General features: G+C 44.7%; 1 protein-coding gene across 1 annotated transcript in view; it reads left to right on the top strand.

The window, feature by feature from the left end:
• ALDH1A1 (aldehyde dehydrogenase 1 family member A1) overlaps nucleotides 1-26,088 on the top strand; it is a 43,916-nt gene that overhangs the window by 11,147 nt on the left and 6,681 nt on the right. The window contains exons 2-10 of the mRNA XM_060280056.2: nucleotides 3,726-3,830; nucleotides 7,600-7,740; nucleotides 11,127-11,256; nucleotides 12,679-12,740; nucleotides 14,540-14,668; nucleotides 17,415-17,528; nucleotides 19,256-19,358; nucleotides 19,565-19,749; nucleotides 22,885-23,049. Of these exons, the coding sequence (XP_060136039.2) occupies nucleotides 3,726-3,830; nucleotides 7,600-7,740; nucleotides 11,127-11,256; nucleotides 12,679-12,740; nucleotides 14,540-14,668; nucleotides 17,415-17,528; nucleotides 19,256-19,358; nucleotides 19,565-19,749; nucleotides 22,885-23,049 (1,134 nt within the window). The remainder of the gene's footprint in view (nucleotides 1-3,725; nucleotides 3,831-7,599; nucleotides 7,741-11,126; nucleotides 11,257-12,678; nucleotides 12,741-14,539; nucleotides 14,669-17,414; nucleotides 17,529-19,255; nucleotides 19,359-19,564; nucleotides 19,750-22,884; nucleotides 23,050-26,088) is intronic.

Here is a 26,088-nt window from a genome sequence, read left to right as displayed (position 1 = left end):
TGTGGTGAGATGCCAGTCTAGATCAGGCTGCCCATTCTGGGAATTTGTATATTTAAAAAACCCTGCAGTTAAAGGCACATAGCTAGCATGTCATCTAGTTTTGGCCATGTTGGTTGTGCTGCAGTCAAGCTGTCATTGGGAGGTGATGAGAAGAGGAAATAACACACGGTACCTGATATAAAAAAGCCTTTGAGTCAGTGGCCTAAATGTAGCAGTAAAAACTTCCAAAAAAGGTATGTTTCACAATTGTCTTTTTTCATAAACAGATACAAAGTTGACTTGCCCTTGCATCACATGGCACTGTTATATTAATATTTACGTTTCACGCACTCTCTCGTTTTGGGAGTGCACCTTGTTGCCAAGCGTGGGTTTTCATTATTTGACACTCTGCTTGCTATCTTCTGGTGCCTAATTTAGTTTTCATCGTAACAGATCATGGTTCTGCCCTTATGTTTTTTTAATCTACATCTGGGCTTGGCTATCCGTTTCCCTAGAAAGGATTTAGGCCATCATCCGCTTCCTGCTTGCTTAAAGGTTAGAACTGCATAGGCAAAATGCTTTCCAGCTATTTGAAAATGGATACTTTTAGCTCTATTACATCTGCTGCTGAGTAAATGAGCATGATCTCTGGGTTGCTCAGAACCATGATATGTTTAAGATAATATTATTACTAATACTGGCACACTTGTCTTTGTTTTCATGGGGCATCTGCAGCCTAGGAGGCAAAGGGAGGATTGGGAAAGGAGCAGGAGGCAGAGGAGGAAAGTCCAGGTGCATCAGGTGTTCCCCCCCTCCTCAATCCAGCCCATACATATGGGAGCAGGAGAGTACCACCACCCCTTAGCCATTCTGTGCGGCTTTGAAAACAGCCAACACTCCTTGGGGTTGACATTCACAGGTTGTCCACCTACATTAGGGTATGGGGACAGTGGAGAGGGGGTACTGGCTAGATGGGTGCCATACCTGCCAAGTTGCTGTTGAAAGTCGCACTGCAGCCATTTTGGAACTGGGCAGAGCAGCATCAAAAGTCGCTTCTGAGCATGCTCCGCCCAGTTCCAAAATGGCCGCCACGCCAGAATAAACCGGGGGGAAACAAAAAAAATCCGTTTTTTCAGCTAGGAACAGCTGGAAAAACAGGGATTTCCCGGGGAATACGGGAGACTTGGCAGCTATGATTGCAGGCAGAAGAGGAGCCTTTGGTCCCTGGGGCCTGAGGAGAAGCACCATCCACTTCAGGAGCACTGCACCATCAAGGACTCCTGACTGATCCATGGTAATGAATGGAAGGATGAATTATGAAACTTCGTGAATAGTACTTCAGTAATTTACAACACAATACACCATGTGCAGATGCCACTGCAAAGCTGAGAGCCAGTGTGGAATAACAGAGTGTTGGGACTATGACTTGGGAGACCAGAATTTTAATCCTCTTTCAGCCTTGGAGCACACTGGGTGACCCTGGGCCAGTCACTGTCTCTCAAGCCAACCTACCTCACAGGGCTGCTGTGAGGATAAAGCAGGGAGGGGAGAACAATGTACACCCCTTTGAGCTCCTTGGAGGAAATGATAATATACAAATGTAAATAATAATAACTGTGGTGAATAGGTAGTGAGGCAACATGCTTCACTTATGGAGGGGAGCAGCTTTGGATGGTGGCAGTGGGACGTCCAATGTGAAACAAAAATAGTTTAAGGAAGGCATGGGATCCAAGCAGGCAGTTGTGACCTTCCAGGTGCTTGACAGCACCTCCTGGGATGATGTACATGGCAGGTGGGTTCTGTCTGTATTAGCACCATGTGGGAGCAAGAGAGAAAACAGGCCTGGTGCCAGCAGTCAGTCTGCCTGGGCCCTGGCAAAGACCCCACCTGCTCAGAAAGATCCCTCACCAGCCTGACTCAGCTGGGCTGCCCTAGCATTGTCCTGAGGCAACTCATTCTGGGTAAATTAAAATGGCAGCTGGCCACCACAGATGTGAGCCAGGATAGCCATCACCGCCAGCCCTACTCTAAGACAGCACCCAGGGGGCTGGGAAGGAGGGCAGTCAGTTATGTTACTGCTGTTGCCCTGGTGATGGCAGGGGGGCAAATGCAACTGCATGAGGAGGAGATGTGGGTGCTGTCGGGAGGTCCATGAGGGTCCCCTGAAAGCTGAGGAAATTGAAGGTGGTTTTAACAAGCAAGAATGGTGGAATTGAGATCTTTAGAAGTCAAGTGAGTTGCTAAAAAAAATATTGACAAGAAAAATATATTTTCAATTCCATCTCCTCAGTGTAAAACAAATAATTCATGCATCTCTTTAGCCTGCCATCTCCACCAATTAGCCTTAGGATCAGTTTACACAACCACTTTGTTTTCATAAACCAGGAATCTCTCTCTCTCTCACACACACACACACACACACAGTCAGGGAACCACCAGGGCTCAGCGGAGAGCCTGGTGGATCGGAGCGAGGGCTCTAGGACGTTGCCAGAGCCCCAGCGCCTAGTGCCTGGCAGCTTCCTCCAGAAGGTGGGACTGAGGCTCAGGAGGAGATGCAAACCCTTAGGGATGTTGTGGAGATGGGAGCTCCAGAGGGAAGGCTGCAGGCAGGGCCATCTTAAGCGCCCCAACGCGGTGGGCGGGTGGGCGCAGTGCGGCTGCCACAGGCGCGGCGGACGGGCAGGCAGGCACAGTGCGGTTGCCGTGGGCACAGCTGCGCAGCGGACCGGCCGGCCAGCGGGTGGGTGCAGCTCGCGGCGCCCTCCTGGCGGGCTGGCGCCGTGGTGCCCTGCGCCACCCAGCCTGGCCATAGGGCCGGCCCTAGCTGCAGAGGGCGGACCCAAGCACTCAAGAGGAGGAGGCTCCGGGAGCCACAGTGCTGAGCAGCTCTAGTGGACCCTCGACTGAGCAGCTCCACCAGCACCCTCACCCCAACAGAGGAGGGGGGGAGAGGAGGGACCAACGGAGGAGGTTCAGGATGCCCCAGGGGTTATGCTGTCGGAAATCATGAAGGGAGGCGCTTCCAGATTCTGAATCGGATTAGTAGAGTCATGCTTTTTGATGCTCTGTCTTGTACATATGTATATAATAAAGCTCTGTAAAAACCAAGCCCGGGGTTTGGAGCCGCTTACTTGTGAGGAAGCTACACACACCATTATAAACACACACACCATTACACACACACACACACACACAAGAACACATTTGATTTAAATGGCATTACTGGTATTTCCAGTGCAACTCAACATGAGCCAGGAGGATCTGAAAAAGATATCAGAGATTAGCACTCTCTTTGTATCTTTTTAAAAAATTGTGACAGGTTGATTTAGTTGTGTAAAGGCCATAGTTCTGAACTCTCTCTCTAAATAGCTCCTGGTTATGACATTTCTTTAAACAAGAAGATGACTGTTATGTGTTGTTGTTTTTTTCATTTCAGAAAGTTGTGTGTTTTGCAGGGTAGAAAAATAAAAATGTTGATTGATTATAATAACAATAACATTTTATGAACCCCAAACATTGCAATCATTATCCTATCAGATACAACAACAAATAAATAAAACAAAACTACAGCAACAAATTAATCAAAACAATTAATACATTTCAATAAAGTCACAGTAACTCATAGTGTTGCAGGATGCCCTGTTGGTAATCAGATGCATTGTTTTGCAACATTGCAATGGATGGAAATGGGATAAGGAGTGACATAATGCCATCAATTTAGCAGTCTGTCTTCCATTCCCTTGCAGATATTTATAAACAATGAATGGCATGATTCAGCTAGTGGCAAAAAATTCCCAGTCCTTAACCCTGCGACTGGAGAGAAAATTTGTGATGTTTCAGAAGGAGATAAGGTAAGTTTTCATTTCTATGGACTTTAGCTTTATTTGGGTGTAAACCTCTGCCCCAGGTCACTATCTAGGGGAGAAGAAATATTGGCATTGTGAGATAGCTCACTTGTTAGAGCAAGACTCCTAATCTCAGGGTTGTGGGTTTGTGCCCCACATTGGGCAAAAAGTCTCCTGCATTGCAAGGGGTTGGACTAGATGACCCTTGTGGTCCCTTCCAACTCTACAATCCTATGAAATCAGTCACAAGGTATGGCAATTGTCCCAGGATTGGAGAATCAAAGCCACATTCTGGGGCTGTGTGCGCATTACCATTAACTCCGACTCCAGAGCCCTCCCATCACTGGTGTTTAAACCCGAGCACACATGACACTTGCCATAAACTACATGCCTTGATATATATTGTGGTTGATGTGTTTTCTCTCAAACCAGCTTCCATCCAATTTGGAAACATAAGCCACAGTTAAAGTGAGGTGTGTACATTTGAAACATCCATTACGCAGGTGCAGGTGACAGCTTCATTGAATAAGAGTTTGAGGGGCTGCAGGGATGGGGGAAATAAATCAGGTGATACCGGTAAGCATGGGATGAAGCCATCGCTGCCCCCCCCCTCTAGTGTGTACAGCAATGTAAAAATGTGATTTGAAATTCAGCTGGGGAGTGTGGGGAGTGACCTTGCTGCATTTTAAGCTCCTGATGTGAACGGGGCCTGGGTAAGTAAGGGCATCTGACGCCCGTAAAGCTAGCGAAAATGTACAGAATGAAAAATAAGGCATATTGGACATGTAAGGCATCAGATGGTGAATTTTACCACATGTAATGAACTTAAAAAGGTATTTAGGTACACCTTCCCCAAAAAACCCAAGGCTTTTTTGCTGGGGCTGATGGGTAAGGAAATCGCAAAAGCAGATCAAATGTATGCCACTGTGGCGGCAAGAACGTTGATAGCCCAAAAGTGGAAATCTCAAGAGGTACCTTGGATAGCGGAGTGGCAGATAAAGATGTTAGAATATATGAAAATGGCCGAACTGACCTACAGAATCTGGGATCAGGATGATACAAGGTTCCAGAAAGAATGGAGTAAATTTGTAGAGTATGTAAAAGATAATTATAAAGATATGAAAACACTAGCAGGATTGAGATAAATCCTACATTCTTGATATTAAGTAAACTAGGAAAATGCGCGAGTGGAATGAATTAATTTACTTGCTGAGGGGAGTGGGGAGTCAGAGCTTGGCAAAGCTATTTGTTGTATAGTTGTTGATTATGTGTTGTATGATGTTAAAGAAATGGGGGGGGGGAAGAAAATGATAAAAAATTATTTCACAAAAGAACTTAATTTTTGTGTGTGAATGTGCAAAAAAAGCTCAACAATTGTCCAGATTTTCACTGTTTGAAATATGGCAACCCTAAAGCAGAGAGGACTATTTGGACGCCTGGTTATTGTGTCCAATCCAAGTGAGCTTTTTAAAAAGCTCTTTTTAAAAATAAATCCTGATTCTGAATGTGTGTAGAAGATGCTAGTTACATGCAGTGCTGATTGGCTAGTGCCTATAATATCATCCAAACTACCCGCACCTTGATCCTATAGCAATTTCTAAAGAAGAAATATGGGTAAACTTTCACTTCCTTTTATCACCAGCTTCTTTCCCCAGATTAAAGATCGTTACAAATCAGGTGGGTCCGCTGCTTGAACAATCTTTAATTAAACTGTGCCAGTGATTTACTCAACATTTGGGGCTCTCATAAGGTTTTAGAAAAGAAAGGTTTACAAACCATTTATTGATTTGTTTGAGCTTTCTCCCCCCCCCCCAAAAAAACAATCCTAATGTAGATTGACAATTAAGTAGGCCCTGAATCCAGCAAATTATAAAAAATTCAGCTAATTATACAAGTAATTGTAAACTTCAGAGCTTAGTACTTAGGCAGTGAGCCAAAAGATTTTAAGACTTTAATCTGGATGTTCAATAGCGCTAACTAACAAGAATTGTGCATTACTTAAAAAAAAATGCTTGGAAAATCAAAAGGGGATTTCAAATCAGAGACACACATGGGAATGGGAAATAGTATCCTTTCAATTAGATTGTTCATTTAGGCTGCGCTCTCTAAGACTAAATGGCTTAAAGCATGATTGCATCTATTTCAAAAATGGTCCATGGGATGTAAAGTACATTTACAGTCTAATATTATACATGTCTACTCAGAACCAAATCTCCCTGAGTTTTATGGCGCTTACTCACCAGGAAAGTGTGTATAGGGTTGCAGTGATAGGGATCAATCATGTACTCCCTGTGGCTGAGGGGTTATAGGATGCTGTGTGTGGACCTTCCTCTCCACCAGCAAAAAGGAAGGTCTGTAGGTGAGAATGGAAAATTCTGCTGCTGCTAGAAATGGGGGATTAGGAGGCACGGTTGCCCCTCTCCCTCAAATGGACTCATAGTTATGCCTTTCCAGGGGTTTGTTTGTTCAAAACCTATCAACACAGGACACTTTTAAAAAACTGAAATCAAGCATTTAACTTTGAACAAAAATCCTCCGCTACTCACAGCAACAACAAAAAGTCCCAGAATTCTTAAGTGTTGTGTGGCAATGCCCCTCCCTCCGCGTGAAATAAGACACGAGACACAATGAGTAAATTTAAGTGGGCGGAAAAGGCCACAACTTTATTGGTTACGAATGATGAGCGGTATTGGCTTAGGCATTGGAACCTAACTGACTATATCCGACTGCAACCCGTGTGTTACAGTCTGGGAGAAATTAACCACCAGAAAGGAGCCCAGTGATGTACATCTCCTGGAACACCTCCTGTGGCCACCGTTGGGGGGGGTGCCATAAGGCCCTGACCTCCGCAGGCCCAGGACAAAGCTACCGCCCCCGGAACCCCTTTAACGGAATTACTTCTCCAATTTTTGGGCAGAGGATGACGCAATCTGCCCCCCTTCTCCTTTATGCAAATTTCCAATGCCTAACTGCCACACGAGCCTCTTGAGGTGCGCCGCCAATACCCTCACATCCGCAACCAATGTTTTAACCCCCTAATTATGTCATCCAACCATATGTCACTACCCTGTGGTGAAAGGTGTACCCCGTCATTGTGAAAAAGGGCTGCTTCAGTGCGTTTTAAATCTGGGTGTGCAATTATCTGACCATTCAGTGCTAGCACCCTGCGTACCACAAAGGAGTTCCCAGAATTCTTAAGTGTTCTGCAGGCAACATTTAGCACAGCCTTGCCTCTTGCTCATGGACCTAGAGAAACACAGAGATAAAGAAAAAGCAAAGAGATATAAGTTCAAAAAAGAATAGAAACAGCAGATTGACAGAAGGCTTTGTGGGGGATCTGATCCAGCTCAGGGGGTTTATTGGCATCACACTGGCTGAGGAAAGGGGGAAGCATCCACTGGCTCATTATTTGGCAGAGCTACTGCACACATCTAGTAAATAATGTTTGCATGTGAGCACTGGGTCACAATTTTTAGCATCTACCTGTATATTGTTGTTGTTGTTGTTGTTGTTTAGTCGTTTAGTCGTGTCCAACTCTTCGTGACCCCATGGACCCCCTGTATATTACAGCCATGGTTTTTGGAGGCAGGAGAAGGCAGGATGGAGGAACAAGGATGTGGTATTCCCAGGGTTGCGCTGGCAGTGGCATATGTAAAGCTATAGATGCACTTCTCAGATTTTACTAGAATCCATGTACCACTGATATGGTTTAGTCAAAATAAATTGACCATCAAATGCTTAGTACTTACTGCATTTAAATGGATTTTCTGTACAGGCAGATGTCGATAAAGCTGTTAAAGCAGCAAGAAAAGCTTTTGAACTTGGGTCCTGCTGGCGAACCATGGATGCTTCAGAAAGAGGACGGCTGTTGAACAAACTAGCTGATTTAATTGAAAGGGATCGTCTCCTCTTAGCTGTAAGTCTAAAACATGGACCACATTTTAAGCAATTGAAATATTTGGAGATTGGATTATTCTGAACACAATTGAGTATTTGCTTCAGTGTTGTGAAAAACAAATTCCGAAATCTGTTTTAGAAAGTCGGGGAAAGTTGGTGGGGATACCTCAGCTGATCAAACGGCAGAGTAACATCTAACCACAAACAATCCCATCCTCAGAAACAATGGCTTGTTGTTGTTTTCTGGTTGACGTTGGATTTAGACTATTGTCTTCCTTTCTATATTTAGCAAAACTGACAAAGTTGGCTGATGCCATTTTAAGGTCACATCTCCCCACTGCTGCTGTAGAAGAAGGTTAAAGGGAAGCTGTCAATTAGAGCTCCTATAGTCACTTTGAAAGCAAAAGTTGGGATGGGTGAGCAGACACACATCTCCTCCACTGCCAAATCAGTCAGTGTGCTTCCAAGTGACTCTTGACTTCTATACCCATCTGGACAATGGGTGGGGCACTGTGGTTCTCCAGATGTTGTTTGACTACAGTCCACAACAAGTGTGGACAACCTTGAGCCCTCTGGACATTGCTGAACTGCATCTCCCATCAGCCTCAACAAATGTGGACAACGACTAGGGGTGATATGGGAGTAGCAGTTGAGCAACATCTAGATCAGACATCCCCAGACTTCGGCCCTCCAGATGTTTTGGACTACAATTCGCATGATCCCTGACCACTGGTCCTCCTAGCTAGGAATCATGGGAGTTGTAGGCCAAAACATCTGGAGGGCCGCAGTTTGGGGATGCCTGATCTAGATAGTTTACAATGACCAACATGCTGCCTGGAGCAGATGGAAGTTTTAGTCCAACAGCATCTGGAGAACAGCAGCCCCTCCCTCCCCTGCAAATCTAGAACTATGGCAAATATATAAGTATGTTAATTTTGGGTTTGATACTAGTGTTGCTATCACTGGCGGAGGAAGAGGAGTGCGGGGGGGGGGCGCACTGCCCCCGGTAGCATGATTTCAGCAGGGTGCCATCGCGGCTACCCCCCCGCCTGCACTGGGCATCCCACCCCCAGGGCGCGTGCCAGCCTAGCCCCCGTCTGCTCTCCGCCCCCCATTGCTGGAGCATGAAGCTCCGCCACTGGTTGCTATGTCAAGAATTGCTTCGTTTCGCTATATCCTTCCAGATATAGTATCTGACGAAGTGTGCATGCACACGAAAGCTCATACCAAAATAAAAACTTAGTTGGTCTTTAAGGTGCTACTGAAGGAATTTTTTAATTATCCTTCCAGAGTGCTTCATTAGTGTGGTACTATGTCAGCATTGCAACACCAGATATCTCAAAAGCATCTCTAATTGCTCTTCTCTGGTGTCTGATAACCAGGCATAGAATGTTCAATTCCATTCTTAAAATTTTAACCTCTTATATTTAATGCTAATAATCACTACTAGCATATTTATTGTCTAAATCAGGCATCCCCAAACTTGGGCCCTCCAGATGTTTTGGACTACATTTCCCATCTTCCCCAACCACTGGTCCTGTTAGCTAGGGATCATGGGAGTTGTAGGCCAAAACATCTGGAGGGCTGCAGTTTGGGGATGCCTGGTCTAAATACTACATAATAATTGGGGGGGGGATTGGCCCTGTAACCTGAGAGAAAGAGATTATCATCTCCCAAAGAAGGGGGAAATTGCAGAAATGGAACAAACTCATGGGCTTATCTCAGATAATGTGGATGTATTTGCCGGCAGTGGAAACTAACCTTGGGAGTTTAATCATTTCTTTTCCACTCTTTCCTTAGCCAAGAACAACAAATCTACTGTTAGGCTAAAATATGTTTATTTTTCCATAAAGACACACCTAATCAAGATTCTTCCAAGCAGGCCCATCTTCTTGTTTTGGAATTAGTTCTGCACTTCAAAGATGACACATTAAAATCCTTTCAATCTTTTTGGGTAATTTGTCTACTCTTACAGTGTATTTCTATGCATGTCCTCTCAGAAATATGCCCCATTAAGTTTAATGGGACTTACTCCTGGGTAATTGTGTATAGGATTACAGCCTTACAGTACACTCCTAAGCCACTGATTTGTGCTGCTGGAGGGGTCAGGATAAGGCCATGTTGGCCCTCCACCTGGCTCAAATGCTGCAGATACCCCACTGAGCCTAGCAGGCCAGGAAGCTACCAATAGCTGTTCTTCTACCAGCAAGAACTAGGGGTAAAGCCTCGAAATAGGCAGAGTAATGATGGCTTTGGATCCACTGGATTCATAATCTTGCATATCCCCCAAGGGGTTCAAAAATGACAAGCCATTGTGAATAGGTGATGTTTTGATTCAGAATGAGGCCACCAACCAAATGATTCTAGGATCAGACTAAAAATTGAGGCTCAGAAGAAGGGGACAGAACTAAAATAACGTCTGACCACATTTGGGCTTATAAATGGTTATAAATTACCTATTATTCAATGCCAAAAGATACTTTTTGGACAAAAGATACTTTTTGGATACTTTTTGAACAAGGGCTTCTTTTGTGGCATGTGTGTGTGGTTTTTTGTTTTTTGTGTATTTGATATACTTGTTTTTCCCAGCTGCTGAAAACCTTTTGGAAGAGAGCACATTAAAAGTTTATGACTGCAAATTCTCTGCACCGTTAAGCTATTAAATCTCAATGAAGTCAATGGGATTTGAACAGCCTAGTGTTCAGCCTAAGTAAAGTCATAAACAACTCGGATGGAACTTCATTCAATATGCAGTCCTTTTTTGTTCTACAAAGAGGCAAATTTTACTCTAGAAATCTTTCTGGTAACATCCTTTGTCAAAATTGTGTAATGGAAGATTGGCAGGCCTTAATGTTTACTTCATCCTACAGTGTTTGATCACAACGCACAAAGCAGCCATTCTGGATCAGCCACTTAAAAAATAAACCCAGTGGGTGTTGCCAAGAGCTGGTCTGTCATGAGTTAAAGATTCAGTTTTCTGCAAGCACTTATTGTGCAAGACATGCCCATGCCTTATACAACAACCAATTGCTGTGTAATGTATTTGTATTTTTGAACGTAAGGTTAGTGTGGTACATTAGGACTTTGATGCATACACTAGATTAGCGTCTACAGGCCGCATGGAGGGCGATGCTACCAGTGCTACCTTCAATGGCCACCTTAGTTTCAACAAGATGCCAGGCCTATAAATCAGAGTTGCAAACAGTAGCCCTCTGAATGTTCTTGGATTCCAGCTCCCATTAGCCCCAACCCACATGGCCCATGGTAGGGATGATGGGAGGTCACTGGTTCCCAAACAACCTCCCCCCCCCCCACTGCACAATGCTTAGAGTACTCAATGGTTATAGACCACCATATTGTTTTACTTATTTATAATGATTAATTACTCGACCTGTTTTGTTCTAGACAATGGAGAGCCTTAATGGGGGTAAGCTTTTCACCACCTCCTACTTAATGGACTTAGGTGGCTGCATTAACACTTTGCGCTACTGTGCAGGCTGGTCGGACAAAATCCAAGGACGTACCATCCCAATGGGTGAGTCATTCTGATAAAAAGTTTCTGGGCAGAGAGATGATTTGGATGAGATGTTCAGTAACATTTTTCAGCTACATGAATGTGTCATCTGAGAAAAGTGTAACCTTTAAAATCTGTTACATAAGTGCAGAGCTGTGGTGGGTAAAGTTTTATCAGCCAATATTGCCTCTTTTTTATTAAAAACAAAAAAACACCACCAAAGAACATTGCTGACATATTTTGTATTACTTAGCTCTATAATGCTTTTTAGTGAAGTTCCTACAGCTGCAGCAAATGGCAGAGTCATCACCCTTCTTCCATCCCTAGGTCATGTTCAGGAGTAGCCAATTCTTACATCATGTTTGTATATGGTCCTTATATTAGGATTTCTGCTGCACCGTGGTCCTGCTAACAGGAAATGTCACCACTGATTCCATCCATCCCATTTGATTCAGATATTACAGCTGGTTAATTGGACATCTGGGCTAATTTAAATGCCTCACTACCCTCCTGACTAGCTGCCAATTGGTCAGCTTGGCTGTATCCATGTTCTCTGCCTCTCCCCCATAGCTGCCAAGTTATCCCTTTTTTAAAGGGATTTCCCCTTATGCTGAATAGGCTTCCTCGTGAGAAAAGGGAAAACTTGGCAGCTATGCTCTCCCCATCTATTTGTTTTTTCCTTGTGAGCAGTAACTTTAACTCCCTGCCATGACAGTTTTGTTATGTTCGTGTTGTTAAAATTATCAAAGTGGGGGGAAACTCTGCAGCCTTGTGCTATGGCAAAATACAAGAGCTGAAAGATCTCTCTTCTATATGATTGCTTCTAGAATTGGAGCATTCATTCTGCCCTCCAAGCTTATGTGCTTGGTCAATATTGAATCTAGATATGTTTACCTTTTCTGTCAGGGCGGTTGCTGGCTACCCTCGAGCAACGACACTCCAAACCATCTTGTCTTTAGTAGTTTTATTGTGAAAGTTACTTACAAGGCAAGAGCTTCATGAAAACATGTCTACTCATTGCTATCAGATTCTCCCAATGGCGCTTTTCGGCTCCTCCCCCAGCAGAGTAGTTTGGGGACCCCAAATCTCCTCCCCCTGCATTTGCGAGCTGCTGATCGCCTCAGTTCCGGGGTGAATTTGAAAGGACGCCCCTCTGCTGTTTCCCCGCTGGAACTCTCTGCTGGCCCCTCCTTCCTTGCTGATATCACAGGCTGCAGGTAGGGCTCTTGTATGCTGCCTGAGCCCTGCCCTGCCCCGCTCTGCTCACTTCCTCCTTCCTGTATCCCTCCACTGTTGTCCGAGCCATTCGAAGAGCTGGATTTGATGAGGGGTGGCTGTTCCCTTACGGTATCATAATACTATGGAACAATGCTGAATAATGTGAGACATTTTCTTTTCCTTAGCTATGCTTGCATCTTACCCATGTGTTCTTATCTTACTTAGATGGAAACTATTTCACATTTACAAGACATGAGCCTGTTGGAGTATGTGGACAAATTATTCCTGTAAGTTAGATCCATTGATATAATGGGGAAAAATGGGTTGCATCCAACATTGACCTTGCAAAAGCAGAAGTCTTTCTGTTTCTGGATAGACTTTTTGTCAAGCAGAGGTTTCTGCTAATGGAAAAGGCAGAGTGATGTTGTCTATTTCCCCTCCTCCCTGCAGAGTAGACCACCTTCCGTGCCCTTCTTGAAGGTCCCCAACCCTCTGGAGCAGATTTTAGGGGCATAGTGGAGAGGAAGAATTGCAAAAAAAAAAAAAGCTACTGTTACTTCCATTAGTAGAAGCCTCTACTAAATCAAATGTCTGTCTACAAACAGAAGGACTCCTTCCATTCACAGAAGGGCATTTTGGAAGCAACTGTGTTTCTTTTATTTAAGTAGCATTATGTTGAACTTTTATTTAAGTAACATTTGTGGGTATTTGGGTAGGGGTACACACTGACCTCAAGATTCAGTTCATATCTCAATTTGGCACCTCACCCTAGTTGAAGATTGTTTTTAGGCTATGCAATTCAACTCATCTGCTTGAATCCATTTCATTTCCCCATTTCCATTCACAGACATTCTTTTTTAAAATAGCATAACTTTTTCCCCCTTCTGCAGACGTGGATAAAATTTCCAGGTACGATAGCCCCTTCAGAGTCGATAAAGCCTGCCTACTAAATTGCTAACAAATAGGTCCAGGGGCTTTTGTGCTCTAAAATATGCTTTCTCCAAAAAATAATCCTTCTCAAACTTTTTTGTGGGGAGCTGAATTTGATTAAATTTCAAAGCATGGTTGCTCCTTCTGAAGACTGCCAAATTTAAGAATGATGGAGGGTAAAATAGAAATCATTTAACATTCCTTAATGTTTTGTGAGCAATCAATCTGAAAACTGTGGACATCAGCCAAATTGCAAACAAGAAGGTTTGCAAAGAATCTTGAGAACTGCAGTTTATCCCCAGAAACCCAAAGCATTCTGGGAACTGTAGTTTACCCTTCACAGAGCTACAATTCTGGCACTCTTAACAAACAGCACTTCCCATCATTTTTTTGGAAGGGAGGAACCATGGTGTGGATGTTATCTAAGTTTTCCATGTGTTGATGAGCAGAGTGCATGTGTCATTGTCACATCCTAGATGCTGCCCTCTCTGGTTAGATAGAGAGGCCACTCGCAATCATAAAGACCTTACACACTGATTGCAGCTCACTGATTGTAATATGATTGAGACCCCAAAAGGAGCTATTGTGTTGTGACCATCAAAGCAATCTGCAATGTCCTCCTTCAGTTCCTGCAAGAGGTCCATTTAACAAAAGGGAATCAGGGAGGTAGCTATTTATCAGTTCAATTAACACACTTCCAGTTCAGAAGTTGTTTCAGGGTTTGGAAAGAATGAGTTTATCTTCCATGAACTGAAAGGGTGGGTCTGCTTAGCAGATGTCATAACTGCTTAGCAGACGCCCAGGAGGTGTGCTCAGGGAAACAAAGATGGCGTCATCCTAGGCCACTGCCACACAGAGAATGAGGAGCCTTCTGTGCAGATGTCACAGGCCACAGTGGTTTTGTCATCAGAGTCAGTCCATGAGATAAGCCCCAAGCCAGCACACTGAAAAGACAAAGGGTCCACTTGGGCTCACTTGCATCACTTTAACCAAATCCTCAAGCCAATATCGACTTTTCATCGCTTATTGAATTGGAAAATGCACAAGAAGACCCACAGAGCATTAGGGAGCATAAAGGATGTGAAGGGAATATGAAAGATAGGAGAATTGTGTTGCTGTGATTTGTTGATCATCTGTTCTTGTGCTGCCTTTTCAGTGGAACTTCCCACTGGTTATGTTTGTCTGGAAGATTGCCCCTGCTCTTTGTTGCGGAAACACCGTGGTCGTCAAGCCGGCAGAGCAAACTCCACTAACGGCTCTTCACATGGGGTCTTTAATTAAAGAGGTGAGTTGCCATAGCAAAGCTGCCGTGTGCATGTTCCCAAATGGGAATGTGAGTGAGCCCTTACCTTTGCAGTGCTTCTGAAGGGTGAGGGCTGTTCTGCTTTGTGTCAGTGCAGCGCACAGCATGTCTAACCTTGTCTTGGGGGATAGTAACGCACTGCAAACCACTGAAGCAAGTCAAGGGCATGAAGCCTCGCATAGCTTCCCAGGCTAAATTGCTCAGAAAACAAATCATTAGCAGCTTAACAAACTGAACATCTTGGCAATCATCAGGGCCTTCTGGAAGCAAAAGCAAACAAGAGCTCAGAAAAGCAAAATGTTGGTCTGGATGGTGGGGGCGGGGGAGATGGTTTCTCATGCAAGTATCTCCGGAACGAAACTCGTCTGTAATTTGATATATTAATTTAACTTTGTGGCTGAAATATTTACCCTACCCAGCACAAAACTGACAAGCACCATGTTTGGTGTGCCCAGGTTAAATACACACCTTATAGGGCTGTAATGCCAAAAGTCTTTGCTTAGAAGCAACTCTCCTTCAGTTCAATAGGATGTAGGCTAGATGAAGCAATGCAGCCAAATGAGATGGTAATGCAGGGATACAGAGATCTGCTGGTTTTCTTCTTGCAGGGAAGTATTAGTTTTTGTTTTAGTGCAGAAGCATTGAACAATTGGAATCCAAAGTGCGACAGCCCACTTTCTAACCTTGGTACACACTTCCACTCCATTCTGCTCCATGTCGAAATCTGGCTGCCTTAAGGACTCATCTTGTCCCATGCCTGGAAAGCACACATCTGAGCAGTTTTCCACTTGGCCCGTGGCTCCTAGGCACAGATCAGAGAAGTTTGCCCCTTGCGCAACAACTCTCCCAGGGAAAATTGGCTCTTTAGGGCTAAATCAGAGCAAATGTCAACCGTGAATTGCCGTTTGCTCCGATTGAGCACTAAGTGAAGCCGTGAAACTAGAGGAAGTGTGGATAAGCCCTAAGTTTCTAGAAAACATAGTTAGGACTGGTGTATGAAAGTAACAGGTACAATCATTTTTAAGCATTCTGTTGGATCCTTCAGCACAATGGTATTTGCTACGCAACCTGGAGTGAAGAATAATCTTATGTGGTTTCTGAGCAGAAAAATAAGCTAAGAATACTCCTAGCACAGCATGGAGAGGTAACTGGAGGAGCTAAGGCTAAGGTTGTTGTCTTTACCATGCTTACTCAGTCCTGTTGAAATCAATGGAGCTTACTCCTACATACAGTAAGTGAGGTTAGGTTTGCAACTAAAATCTTTTTCCTGTCCCTTTTTGTACAAAAGGAAAATAAACTGAAGATAATTGTGGTCATGGCAAGTGTTGCTAATCATTAACAGTACAGTAACCAACCAAAGAACTAACGAAAGTGATTCAGCATATCTTGTTCTTGCCACGGCAACAGTGACTCAGCAAAAGTGAGCAAACAGTGAAATGCCACTTGCAATTAAATGGTTATGGGTCAACCAGTAACTCTGCTTGCGACGGGTGACTCACACTGAAAATCACCATATGGAATTCACATTTATTTTATTTTATTGGTATTCACTAGCATTTCTCTTCTCCACTTTTCATAAAGCAATGAGAGTCTGTCAATAAAAGAATTCTTAAAGACCAACATTCTAATATGAAGGGTGTCGATCATGTTACGGATATTAACAGATTTTTAAACAGATGGAGCCCTTCTGCTGAATGAAACCTGAACATATACATAAACTATGCAGCATTCCAGAGTGGGGCAAGATGAAGGGGAAGGGGAAAGGAAATGATTCTGTACTAGAGAATTTTCTTCCAGCTGAATAGGTTTAGTTTTGCAGCCACCAAAACGGAATAACCATGGAAGGGAAGAGAGACCGAGAGTGTGTTTTCTATCCTCTTACCTCACTGGCTAGATTAGTGGTATAGGCTTCAGATCCTTACACACAGTCCCAGGGTTTAAACTAAACCTGTTGACTAAACCAAATTGGGAGGGGTGGCTAATACCCCAGAGGACAGGATCACACTTCAAAATGACCTTAACAGATTAGAGAACTGGGTCAAAACAAACAAGATGAATTTTAACAGGGAGAAATGTAAAGTATTACACTTTTGGGGGGGATGAAAGGCACAAATACACAATGGGAGACACCTGGCTTGAGAGCAGTACATGTGAAAAGGATCTAGGAGTCTTGGTAGACCACAAACTTGACATGAGTCAACAGTGTGATGCAGCAGCTAAAAAAGCCAATGCAATTCTGGGCTGCATCAATAGGAGTATAGCATCACACTGAAAGTACTCAAACCGAAGCGTACTTAAACAGAGGTATGACTGTATTTGACTTTGCCCCAGTCCCCACCCCACAGGGTTGTGTTGCAAAAGAGAGCTACAGTATTAGCGTTCTAATAAGAAAAGATACTGCATCTCAAGAAGGAACTTCAACTGCTTTTGTTGGTATAACACAACAAGCCTAGAACCTCTAGTTAGTTGGCCATCTTAGCTGTAGCAACAACAGAGTTTCGAAGGGAGGTGGCTTCTTCTGCAAGTATTAGCTTTTCACTCACCACAATAGTGTTGCATGCATTTTACCACAAGTTTCTGTGAAGGTTGCGGGTTGGGGGAGAGAAGAGCATGCACTATTTCTTTGAGTTTCTTTGAGAAAAGATGGGATGAAGTATCGTAAATAACATAGGTGGAATAACTGTATGGCTGAGAGGTACAACTGTGTTCTTTCTCCTCTGATATTCAGGCAGGATTTCCACCTGGAGTAGTGAATATTGTGCCAGGGTATGGACCCACGGCTGGCGCAGCCATTTCCAGTCACATGGACGTAGATAAAGTGGCCTTCACCGGCTCTACTGAGGTATTTACCTAACCCTGTGATTAAATGAAACCACAAAAGTCCTCAACCCACCCACACAGACTCTGACAAGTGATTTAGTGCCTAGGTTGTGTAATTATGTTAACCTTTTCTGACTGTCAGCTTCCTAAACAGTGTCACTGAAATGATTTGTTGGTTGTTCTACTCCACCTCAAACACATCTACATAGTACTTGTTACAGGTAGGTAGCCGTGTTGGTCTGACGTGTTGTTGTTGTTGTTGTTTAGTCGTTTAGTCGTGTCCGACTCTTCGTGACCCCATGGACCATAGCACGCCAGGCACTCCTGTCTTGCACTGCCTCCCGCAGTTTGGTCAAACTCATGTTCGTAGCTTCGAGAACACTGTCCAACCACCTTGTCCTCTGACGTCCCCTTCTCCTAGTGCCCTCAATCTTTCCCAACATCAGGGTCTTTTCCAAGGATTCTTCTCTTCTCATGACGTGGCCAAAGTATTGGAGCCTCAGCTTCACGATCTGTCCTTCCAGAGAGCACTCAGGGCTGATTTCCTTAAGAATGGATAGGTTTGATCTTCTTGCAGTCCATGGGACTCTCAAGAGTCTCCTCCAGCACCATAATTCATGGTCTGACGTAGTCGAAACAAAAAATAAAAAAAATCCTTCCAGTAGCATCTACAACAGTGTAGTCGAAATATATAAGGGTCACCAGACTTTTTTGTTGCATCTACATAGTGTTTGAATTGAAGGAATATTCCTTCAAGCAAAAGAATTTTTGGATATAAAATCGATTCTCCAAAGCTGAGGAGAGGGTGAAGTTTGGATTTTGGCTTAGTCTCCCCCCCCCCTCAAATTTCAGTGTAAAAATAAAAATACACATTTTTATTTTCATTTCATCTCTCTTTTTTATACAGAAAGTTGCATTCTACAAAAATAGGTAGCTTATCTCCCTCATTCTGAGCATGCCTCGTATTTTAGAATGGACTACTTTTACTGAAGAATAGTGTGGAGGGGGACCAAGATATTTCTCACTGTGTGGAGTATTTGACAAAAATGCACCTGTACACTTTGGCCACATTTTAGCCCCCAAAAGTTGATATAAGCCACTGTTAACCTCCACTCCTGACACATTCCTTGATGTAGTTAATTAATGTTCTTAGACTGAAGCTGCTATTGAATTGGCTGTGCCCCATCTGCACTGCACATTTAAAGCAATATCATACCACTTTAAACAGTCATGGCTTCCCCCAAAGAATCCTGAATACTGTTGGTTTGTTAAGGGTGCTGAGAGTTGTTAGGAGGCCCTTTCCCCCTCACAGAGCTAACCTTCTCAGAGGACTCCCGTTGACTTTCTAGGAGCCATCATTTGAACCCCAAGGATTATTGAGATATTGCGTGAGAAATCCTCCAAAGCAAAACACATATATTTTGTAATTTATCCCCTTATTAAAGCATTGTTAATCATAGGAATCTGCATTGTTCCAGGTCAGGCTGTTTGTCCATTGGGTCCAGTATTGCCTGACTAGCAGCATCTTCTAGGCAGAGGAAAAGTTCTCCACTCTGCATATCATAGTTACTGTTTTTTTAACTAGAGGTACATTTTGCATGCACCACATGTGCCCAACCACTGAGCTGATGATCAATTTTCCACTATCAAATTGACAGGAGAGGTCAGCCTGAACCTCTTGCAAAGCAATGACCACAATCCAAATACAGTGTTACACACAACAGTTTCAAGTTGTGTCTTCTCTTTCAGGTTGGCAAGATGATCAAAGAAGCTGCTGGGAAGAGCAACCTGAAAAGAGTCACTTTGGAACTTGGTGGGAAAAGTCCCAATATCATATTTGCAGATGCTGATTGTGAGTGACATGCTTCTCTTGGATTTCTTGTCTTCAAAGCTGTCCCCTTCCACTGTGTTGCAAAGCTTTTTAATGTTAGTTTGGGGAGGTGTCTAAGGAAGTGAAAAACCAGATTGTTAGATTACGTTGCAAAGATGGCTGTTTTTGATTTGCAGTATTGACTGAGATGCTCAGTGTTGGCCTCTTCTGTGTCTCTTCCTTCGCAGTGGACAGTGCTGTGGAATTTGCACACATTGGCCTGTTTTACCATCAAGGACAATGCTGCATAGCTGGATCTAGGATTTTTGTGGAAGAGCCAATATATGACGAGTTTGTACGTAAGAGTGTTGAGAGGGCTAAGAAAAACGTACTTGGAAACCCACTGTCTCCGGGAGTAAATCAAGGTCCTCAGGTAAGGAACAGTGTTTTGTGTCAGGGTTATCACCTGGGTCAGTGTTGTCAACCATGGGTGGACTCAAAATGCAGACATCCTGAGAGGTGGCATGGAGTATTTTTTCTTATGCCACTGCAAGTCTGCAGAAAACCACAAACCCTTCTGAGCCAGAGTAGCTCTATAGGATCTTTGCTATCATGGGCGTAGGCAGGGGGGCAGGAGGGGGCAATTGCCCCCCCTAGAAGCAAAAGGCTAAGGGGCACAGCGTGGCAGCCCCAGGCTCCCGCTCCCAGCGCGAAGCTCCAGAGGCGCGTGGGGAGCGTAAGCGGAGGAGCGCTAAGCGGGAGCGGGGAGCGTAAGTGGAGGAGGCAGCCACAGGCTCGCGTTCCCTGCGCGCCTCTGGAGCTTCGCACCGGGAACGGGAGCCTGGGGCCGCCTCCTCGGAAGACCTGGGAGGCGCGGAGGAGGCAGCCCCAGGCTTGCGTTCCCTGCGCGCCTCTGGACCTTCACGCCAGGAACGGGAGCCTGGGGCTGCCTCCTCAGAAGACCTGGGAGGCGCGGAGGAGGCAGCCATGGGCTCGCGTTCCCCGCACGCCTCTGGAGCTCCGCTCCCAGCGCGTGGGGCCGCCTCCTCGGAAGAGCTGGGTGGGCGCAGGCCACATAGCCCCACCCACATTCCCACTGTGGCCCCTCCCCTCCCGCCCCTTGCCCCCGCCCCTTGCCCCCCCCCCTAATTTTGATCCTGGGTACGCCCCTGTTTGCTATCCTTTACTGCATTGGCTCCTGCCCTATTCTGACCCTATATAAGTTGTCTTTCTTGTCTACAAATTTGTGCATCAGATCAAAGCTGTGTGCTCTTGACTCCCACTTTAACCATTCCCTGACTCTCTTGATTTCTGGTCGAGGCAAGCTTCCTCTCCCTGTTTTCCTCTGCACACCTGCCCAGGCTGCCTTTAAGGAACTGATTTCAACCTTTCTTTTTAACCAACAATTCTGCCATGCCCTTCAGCCAGATTCCTCAGCCCAACCCTGCAGGGAGAGCCCTGAACACCACCCCAATGTATGACACTTTGGCAAACAGGTTAAAATACTTTGGCATATGTCCTTAGGAATGAGGCTTGCCTTGTTTATTAGACACCTGGGTTTTTATCTTAAAATGCATTTCTGACTCTGATTTTGCTCATGGATGGGCAGTCCTCTTCCTACAAAACAGACATATTTAATACAAATAATACTAGCCTACAGCTTGTGGTGAAACTAGGAGGTTCAGATTAACATGGAACTATTTATTAAGAAACTTTCACAGATCTTTGGAGAGTGCGACTAAATTTCATAAACTGCATTTAGTCCACATTCAAATGCTTAAGTGGCAGGGGCATCTTGAGGTTATCTGGTGCCGTGGTGCAGGGATCCCTCGGGCGCCCCCACCCCACCCCACCTTTCCCTCCAGGCGGGGCAGCACCTCTCCCTCGGGCCCCTCTGCGGCCCATCTCACTCGCCCCCCCCAAGCGCCGCCATGGCGCGCCTTCTGCTTCTTGTCTGCTGCGGGCAGGACTGACGCCGGTGATGCCGGACTCGCGCCAGACTTGCGCTCCGCCGGACAGGGCCAGGCACGGCAGGCAGCCGGAGGGGGCAGTGCGGCAGGCGAGGACGCTGCCGGCTGTGGTCCGCCTCCGCCTGCTCGGCCGAAGCAGCTGCTCGGCGCTGCCGTCCAGGAAGCCCTGGCTGCTGCACTGGCGGGAGGCTCACAACCGGCTTCCCCGCAACGCCCGAGAAGAGGCAGGCGAGGGCGGCGCTGCCGACGGGACTTGAGGAGGCTCCAGGTGCAGCGCGGTGTGTCATGGCGGAGGCGCCCTCCAGCACCCTCCAGAACTTCCCACGTGGCGCGTTGCGCCAGTAGCCTCTATGGTTAAGACACCCCTGTTAAGTGGGCAATATGGCTTTGAGGCTTTGAGCAGCAGGAAGTGTTGATGTACAAAGCCTTGGCCTATCCCATCTGAATCTATAGGATGGGAAACTGCTGTAAATATAGTGCAAATGTTAGCCCTGTTCAAGCCATACTCATGTGTTAGCTGAAGGAGCATCATCATTGTCTCCAGCCCACAATTCAATGTGCTTTCTAGCAAGAAAACCTGTTGCATTCACAGTTCAAAATCACATGGAGCCCCTAAGCATGAGCAACTGCTCGTGTGACATCTTCCCTTTACAAACACCTACACTCAACACACAAAGTCTGGGGCTGTTACAGAAACAGGGACGCAACACTGGGGTGGGGGCAGAAGGGTGTAGCTGCTCCTGCTGCCAACTATAAGTACAATATTGTATTTGCATTCTCATGAAGGTATCCAGTCACAAGAAGGGTTGCAAAGACTCTCCCCACAATCTGGGTCATCAGTGTAGTGGTTGGTTTTCAAGCATTCCACACTAGCCTTATGGGACCCCTGACACACTTCAGAGGTTTTCATCCATCTCCATCTGATAGCCATGACATTGGAATCAGTTCTTAGGTGTTCTGAAACACAGCCCAAACCCAACACCTACATTTGGAAACATCCTTTTTATTATTATTTATTGAATTTATATACCGTCCTATGCCTGGAGATCTTCTATAACCCTCATGTGGGATATGTCAAGGATCTAAGACTCTGCACTAAAAATCCCAAGTCCATAAATCATCTACTTTTCCTTTGGAGCAGAAAATGCCAGAAACAAAGATATAGCACAAATTAAGCAGTAGTGTACTACTGCATGTAATTGCAGTCTTGAAACCAGTTCTGAATTCACTTCTGCAAAGTCATTGGTTTGAGAATGCCATCCAGAAATATTTTTTAACAGAAATTGGATAAGGCAAAGGGAGATGTTAAATACTTGAATGTAAAACTGAGCAGAGAGAGTTTACGAAAGTCCATGGCTCACAGGAGTGCCAAGACCGTATAGGCAGTGCTGCTTAAAAAAAAGAAAGATTCTTTTGTGCTTAAAGTCCTACTGGTAATTGCTGAACTTTGTGGGGAAAGATGGCAGGGATCCAACCACTCAGAGGCAAGTTGTTGCTCCATCTCTTGCTGGTAAAGAGTTTTTGTTTCTGCTTTGTTAATCTTAAGGCCAAATAAATATCTGGGAGAGTGACTTATCAGTGCAATATTTCTTTTGAAGATTGATAAGGAGCAGTATGATAGAATCCTCACACTAATTGAGAGTGGGAAGAAAGAAGGAGCCAAGCTGGAATGTGGAGGAGGCCCCTGGGGAGACAAAGGCTACTTCATCCAGCCTACAGTTTTCTCGAATGTTACAGATGAGATGTGCATTGCTAAAGAGGAGGTAAGCTGATTCAGAACATTCTGCATGTTGGACTACATTTTATGTTTCAATTGCCATGCAAGATGTGCCTTTTAGAAATCAAGCACGTAGAAGATTAGTTTTCACACATGAGCTTTCCCACCCAGCCCCAATCTAGGCTATGTAAAGCTATGCTTTTACAGCTATGTGTGTTAATTTGGGTCAACTAAATAGAACAGGTCAGCAGGAATTAATACTTTCAGATATTATTGGCAATCATCAAATACATCCAGATTTCCAAAGAAGCTGAAGGGCAGCTACAGTTGTGAAAGTCTTCCTCTTGGCATTCTCTGACAAGGCCCATGCCCCAGGAAGAGGCCCACACCTTGTCTCTGGAGACGCCTGTCCCTCCTGCTGCTGCTGCTCCTCTTTACTGTGGTGCCCGTTACTCTGCCCTTTCTCAGAGGAGCCATGACAAAGAGCGGTAGCCTCCGCATCTCTTATTCCTTCCCTCTGGGAGGTGATGTCATACCCTCCAACATTTCTCCAATGAAAATAGGGACGTCCTAAAGAAAAGCGGGACATTCCAGGATCAAAGCAGAAACTGGGGTGGCGAATGTAAATCAGGGACATCCCTGGAAAATAGGGACACTTGGGGGGTCTGCATCTGATGTAGATTAGGCCCAGAGGGAGAGAAAATCAAATTGGCAGCAGCAACAGCTGGGAGGGGGAGAAGTCGGCTCCTCTAAAACGAGGACCCCCCACTGAGATGGCCTTGGCCAAGGCGCCCCCCCCCCGGCCTCCCACTGCAAAAAGCCATGGTTCTTCCTCCTGCATCTATTCGTCACACATATCGGGATGCATATTCCCCCTAGTGATGCTCATCTGAGTCTCATTGAACTGGCAAAATGCATCTTTTGAGGTGATGGAGAGGGCACATCCACATCCGGGGCCACTAGTGACTAGCTGCTCATGTCCATAACTCATGTCCTGAAACAAAGAGGGAAACTGAAATCAAGGCAAGTCAGGGCTTGACAATCCTGGTGAGGCCACCCAAATTTTTCCTGCAAGCAAATTCTAAGATGGTTGTGGATTTGTGCTTTTGAAAGAAAAACAGTTAGACCTGGAGTACTGAATACTGATTTGTACAAACAGTGGCATTTATTGCTTAAATATATTCTGGCAATATATGGAAATGGCTTTGTTGGCTATCGTATATTGTTGTAACAACTGAAATAAAATTAAAGTGAGTAGCTGGCATTCAGCTAAATTTTACTCAGAGCAGACCCACTGAAATGAATGGGCCTAACATAGTCACATTCATTCATTTTGAAGAGTTGTCTCTAAGGACAACTTACTTGAATACCAGCCAGTATTTGCATGTCACGAGCTCAGCGCGGTTTACTGAGTACAGGTTGCTGCTGCATGACTGCAATCCTGCAGTACTAGTACTAAGCACCAGATAAGCACAGTCAGACTCCCTCCTGAGTAAACTTGCATGGGATTGTCCTGTGGTTTCAGCTTCTGTGCAAATAAAGGTTTTATGCAGATAAATGTGGCAGTTTATAAAACTATGACTGGGTTAGAGAGAAGGTTTAGATTAAGTCAGAGTAAGCACCTTACAAACGAACCAGACCAGAAGGTATCTTAACCTGAAGAACTTATTCATCAAAGGTAGTTGATGCATAAGCTCAACTACCTTATGCAGAAGAAGAATTCCCCATGACGTGTGCATGGGCCCCAGTGTAACCTCTGCTGAACAAGCTTTGCATGTTTTGTATTGTTTCAAAGGACTTCCAAACCTGGTTGACCAGAGGTCAGAGTATGACGATAGAAAGTTTGAGAAGTGAACTTTCTTCCAGACTATCGCCTTTCTTTAAAAGCAGTTGTCTGTCTCTAATGCCCTCAGCTGTGAAAACTAGAAATATAACCTCCGGAGATATTGAGGGTGCCTTGTGATCTTTATTGTTGCTTCTGGCTGCTCTCTCTCTCTGTTTGTGTGTCTGCATGTGTATGTTTATTTCTAGCCACCCTTCACCCAAATAACTCCGGTCAGCAAACTTGGTTCTCCCCCTGCCCATTTTATCCTCATAACAATCCTGTGAGATAGCTTAAGCAAGGGGTGCCATACATCTGGCAAAATTAGCTTCGGGGGGGGGATTTTAAAAAATCTACAAAATGTACAGGTTTTTGCCAACACAACCAGGAAGTGTGCCTTTTGTGGGCGGCAACTTTTGTATCCAGATTTTTACTTCTTGAAATATGGCAACCCTAGTTTAGGCTGAGATAGTGACAGGCCCAATATCACTTCTGCAGCTGAGTGGGGAGTTGAACCCAGGTCTCTCTGATCCTGGTTTGCACCACACTGACTTCTTTCCCTGGAAAGGTTTGACCCAGCCTGGCAATCCTTACATTCTGATTTAGGGGGGGGGGGAACCCTGCCATTTCTTGAATTTGAACAAACAAAAGGAATAAAAAGATTTTAAAACTTTGTTTTCTTACTTATGCAGCAATGTCCAATAAACATTTATGAGATGAAAACACAAATGTGTTCTTAATTTTTAAATAGATGCATACCACAATAAGGAGTTTAATAACAATTTACTTTCACACTCACCACAAGGATGTATTTAGACAAGATACTTTGAAATCCAAGTATAAATATGAGGTGTTCCCCCTTCCCAAAAATGACCCAGGCTAATAAAGAAATGGAGCAGACTTACTAGAGTGTGAAAATGTGTGAAAGTGACATAAAGTATAAATGGAATTCCCCCACCCCCGCTTCAAATATTCCTTCGCCACCCCAGGCATTGTGGAAGAGGTTTCTTTCTCCCCTGTGTGAATCAGAGCATCAGAGAGAGCATTGTGGGTTATTTCACAGAATCACAGAATTGTAGAATTGGAAAGGATCCTGAAAGTCCCCCCAAACAGATGGCTGTCTGGCCTAAGCTTGAAAATTTCCAGCAAAGGAAAGCACACATGCACACACAAGGCAATTGGTTTCATTTTCAAACTGTTTTCACTGTTAGCTTAATCTTGCTAATAGTGGATTTGCCTGTCTCTCCTTTAATCTAGGAGCAT

The sequence above is a fragment of the Zootoca vivipara genome, chromosome 10 (assembly GCF_965207765.1).
Source record: "Zootoca vivipara chromosome 10, rZooViv2.hap1.1, whole genome shotgun sequence".
Classification (NCBI taxonomy): Eukaryota; Metazoa; Chordata; class Lepidosauria; order Squamata; family Lacertidae; genus Zootoca; species Zootoca vivipara.
Note: the sequence above shows the minus strand (reverse complement) of the source record. Positions and strands in the feature narration are given on the sequence as shown.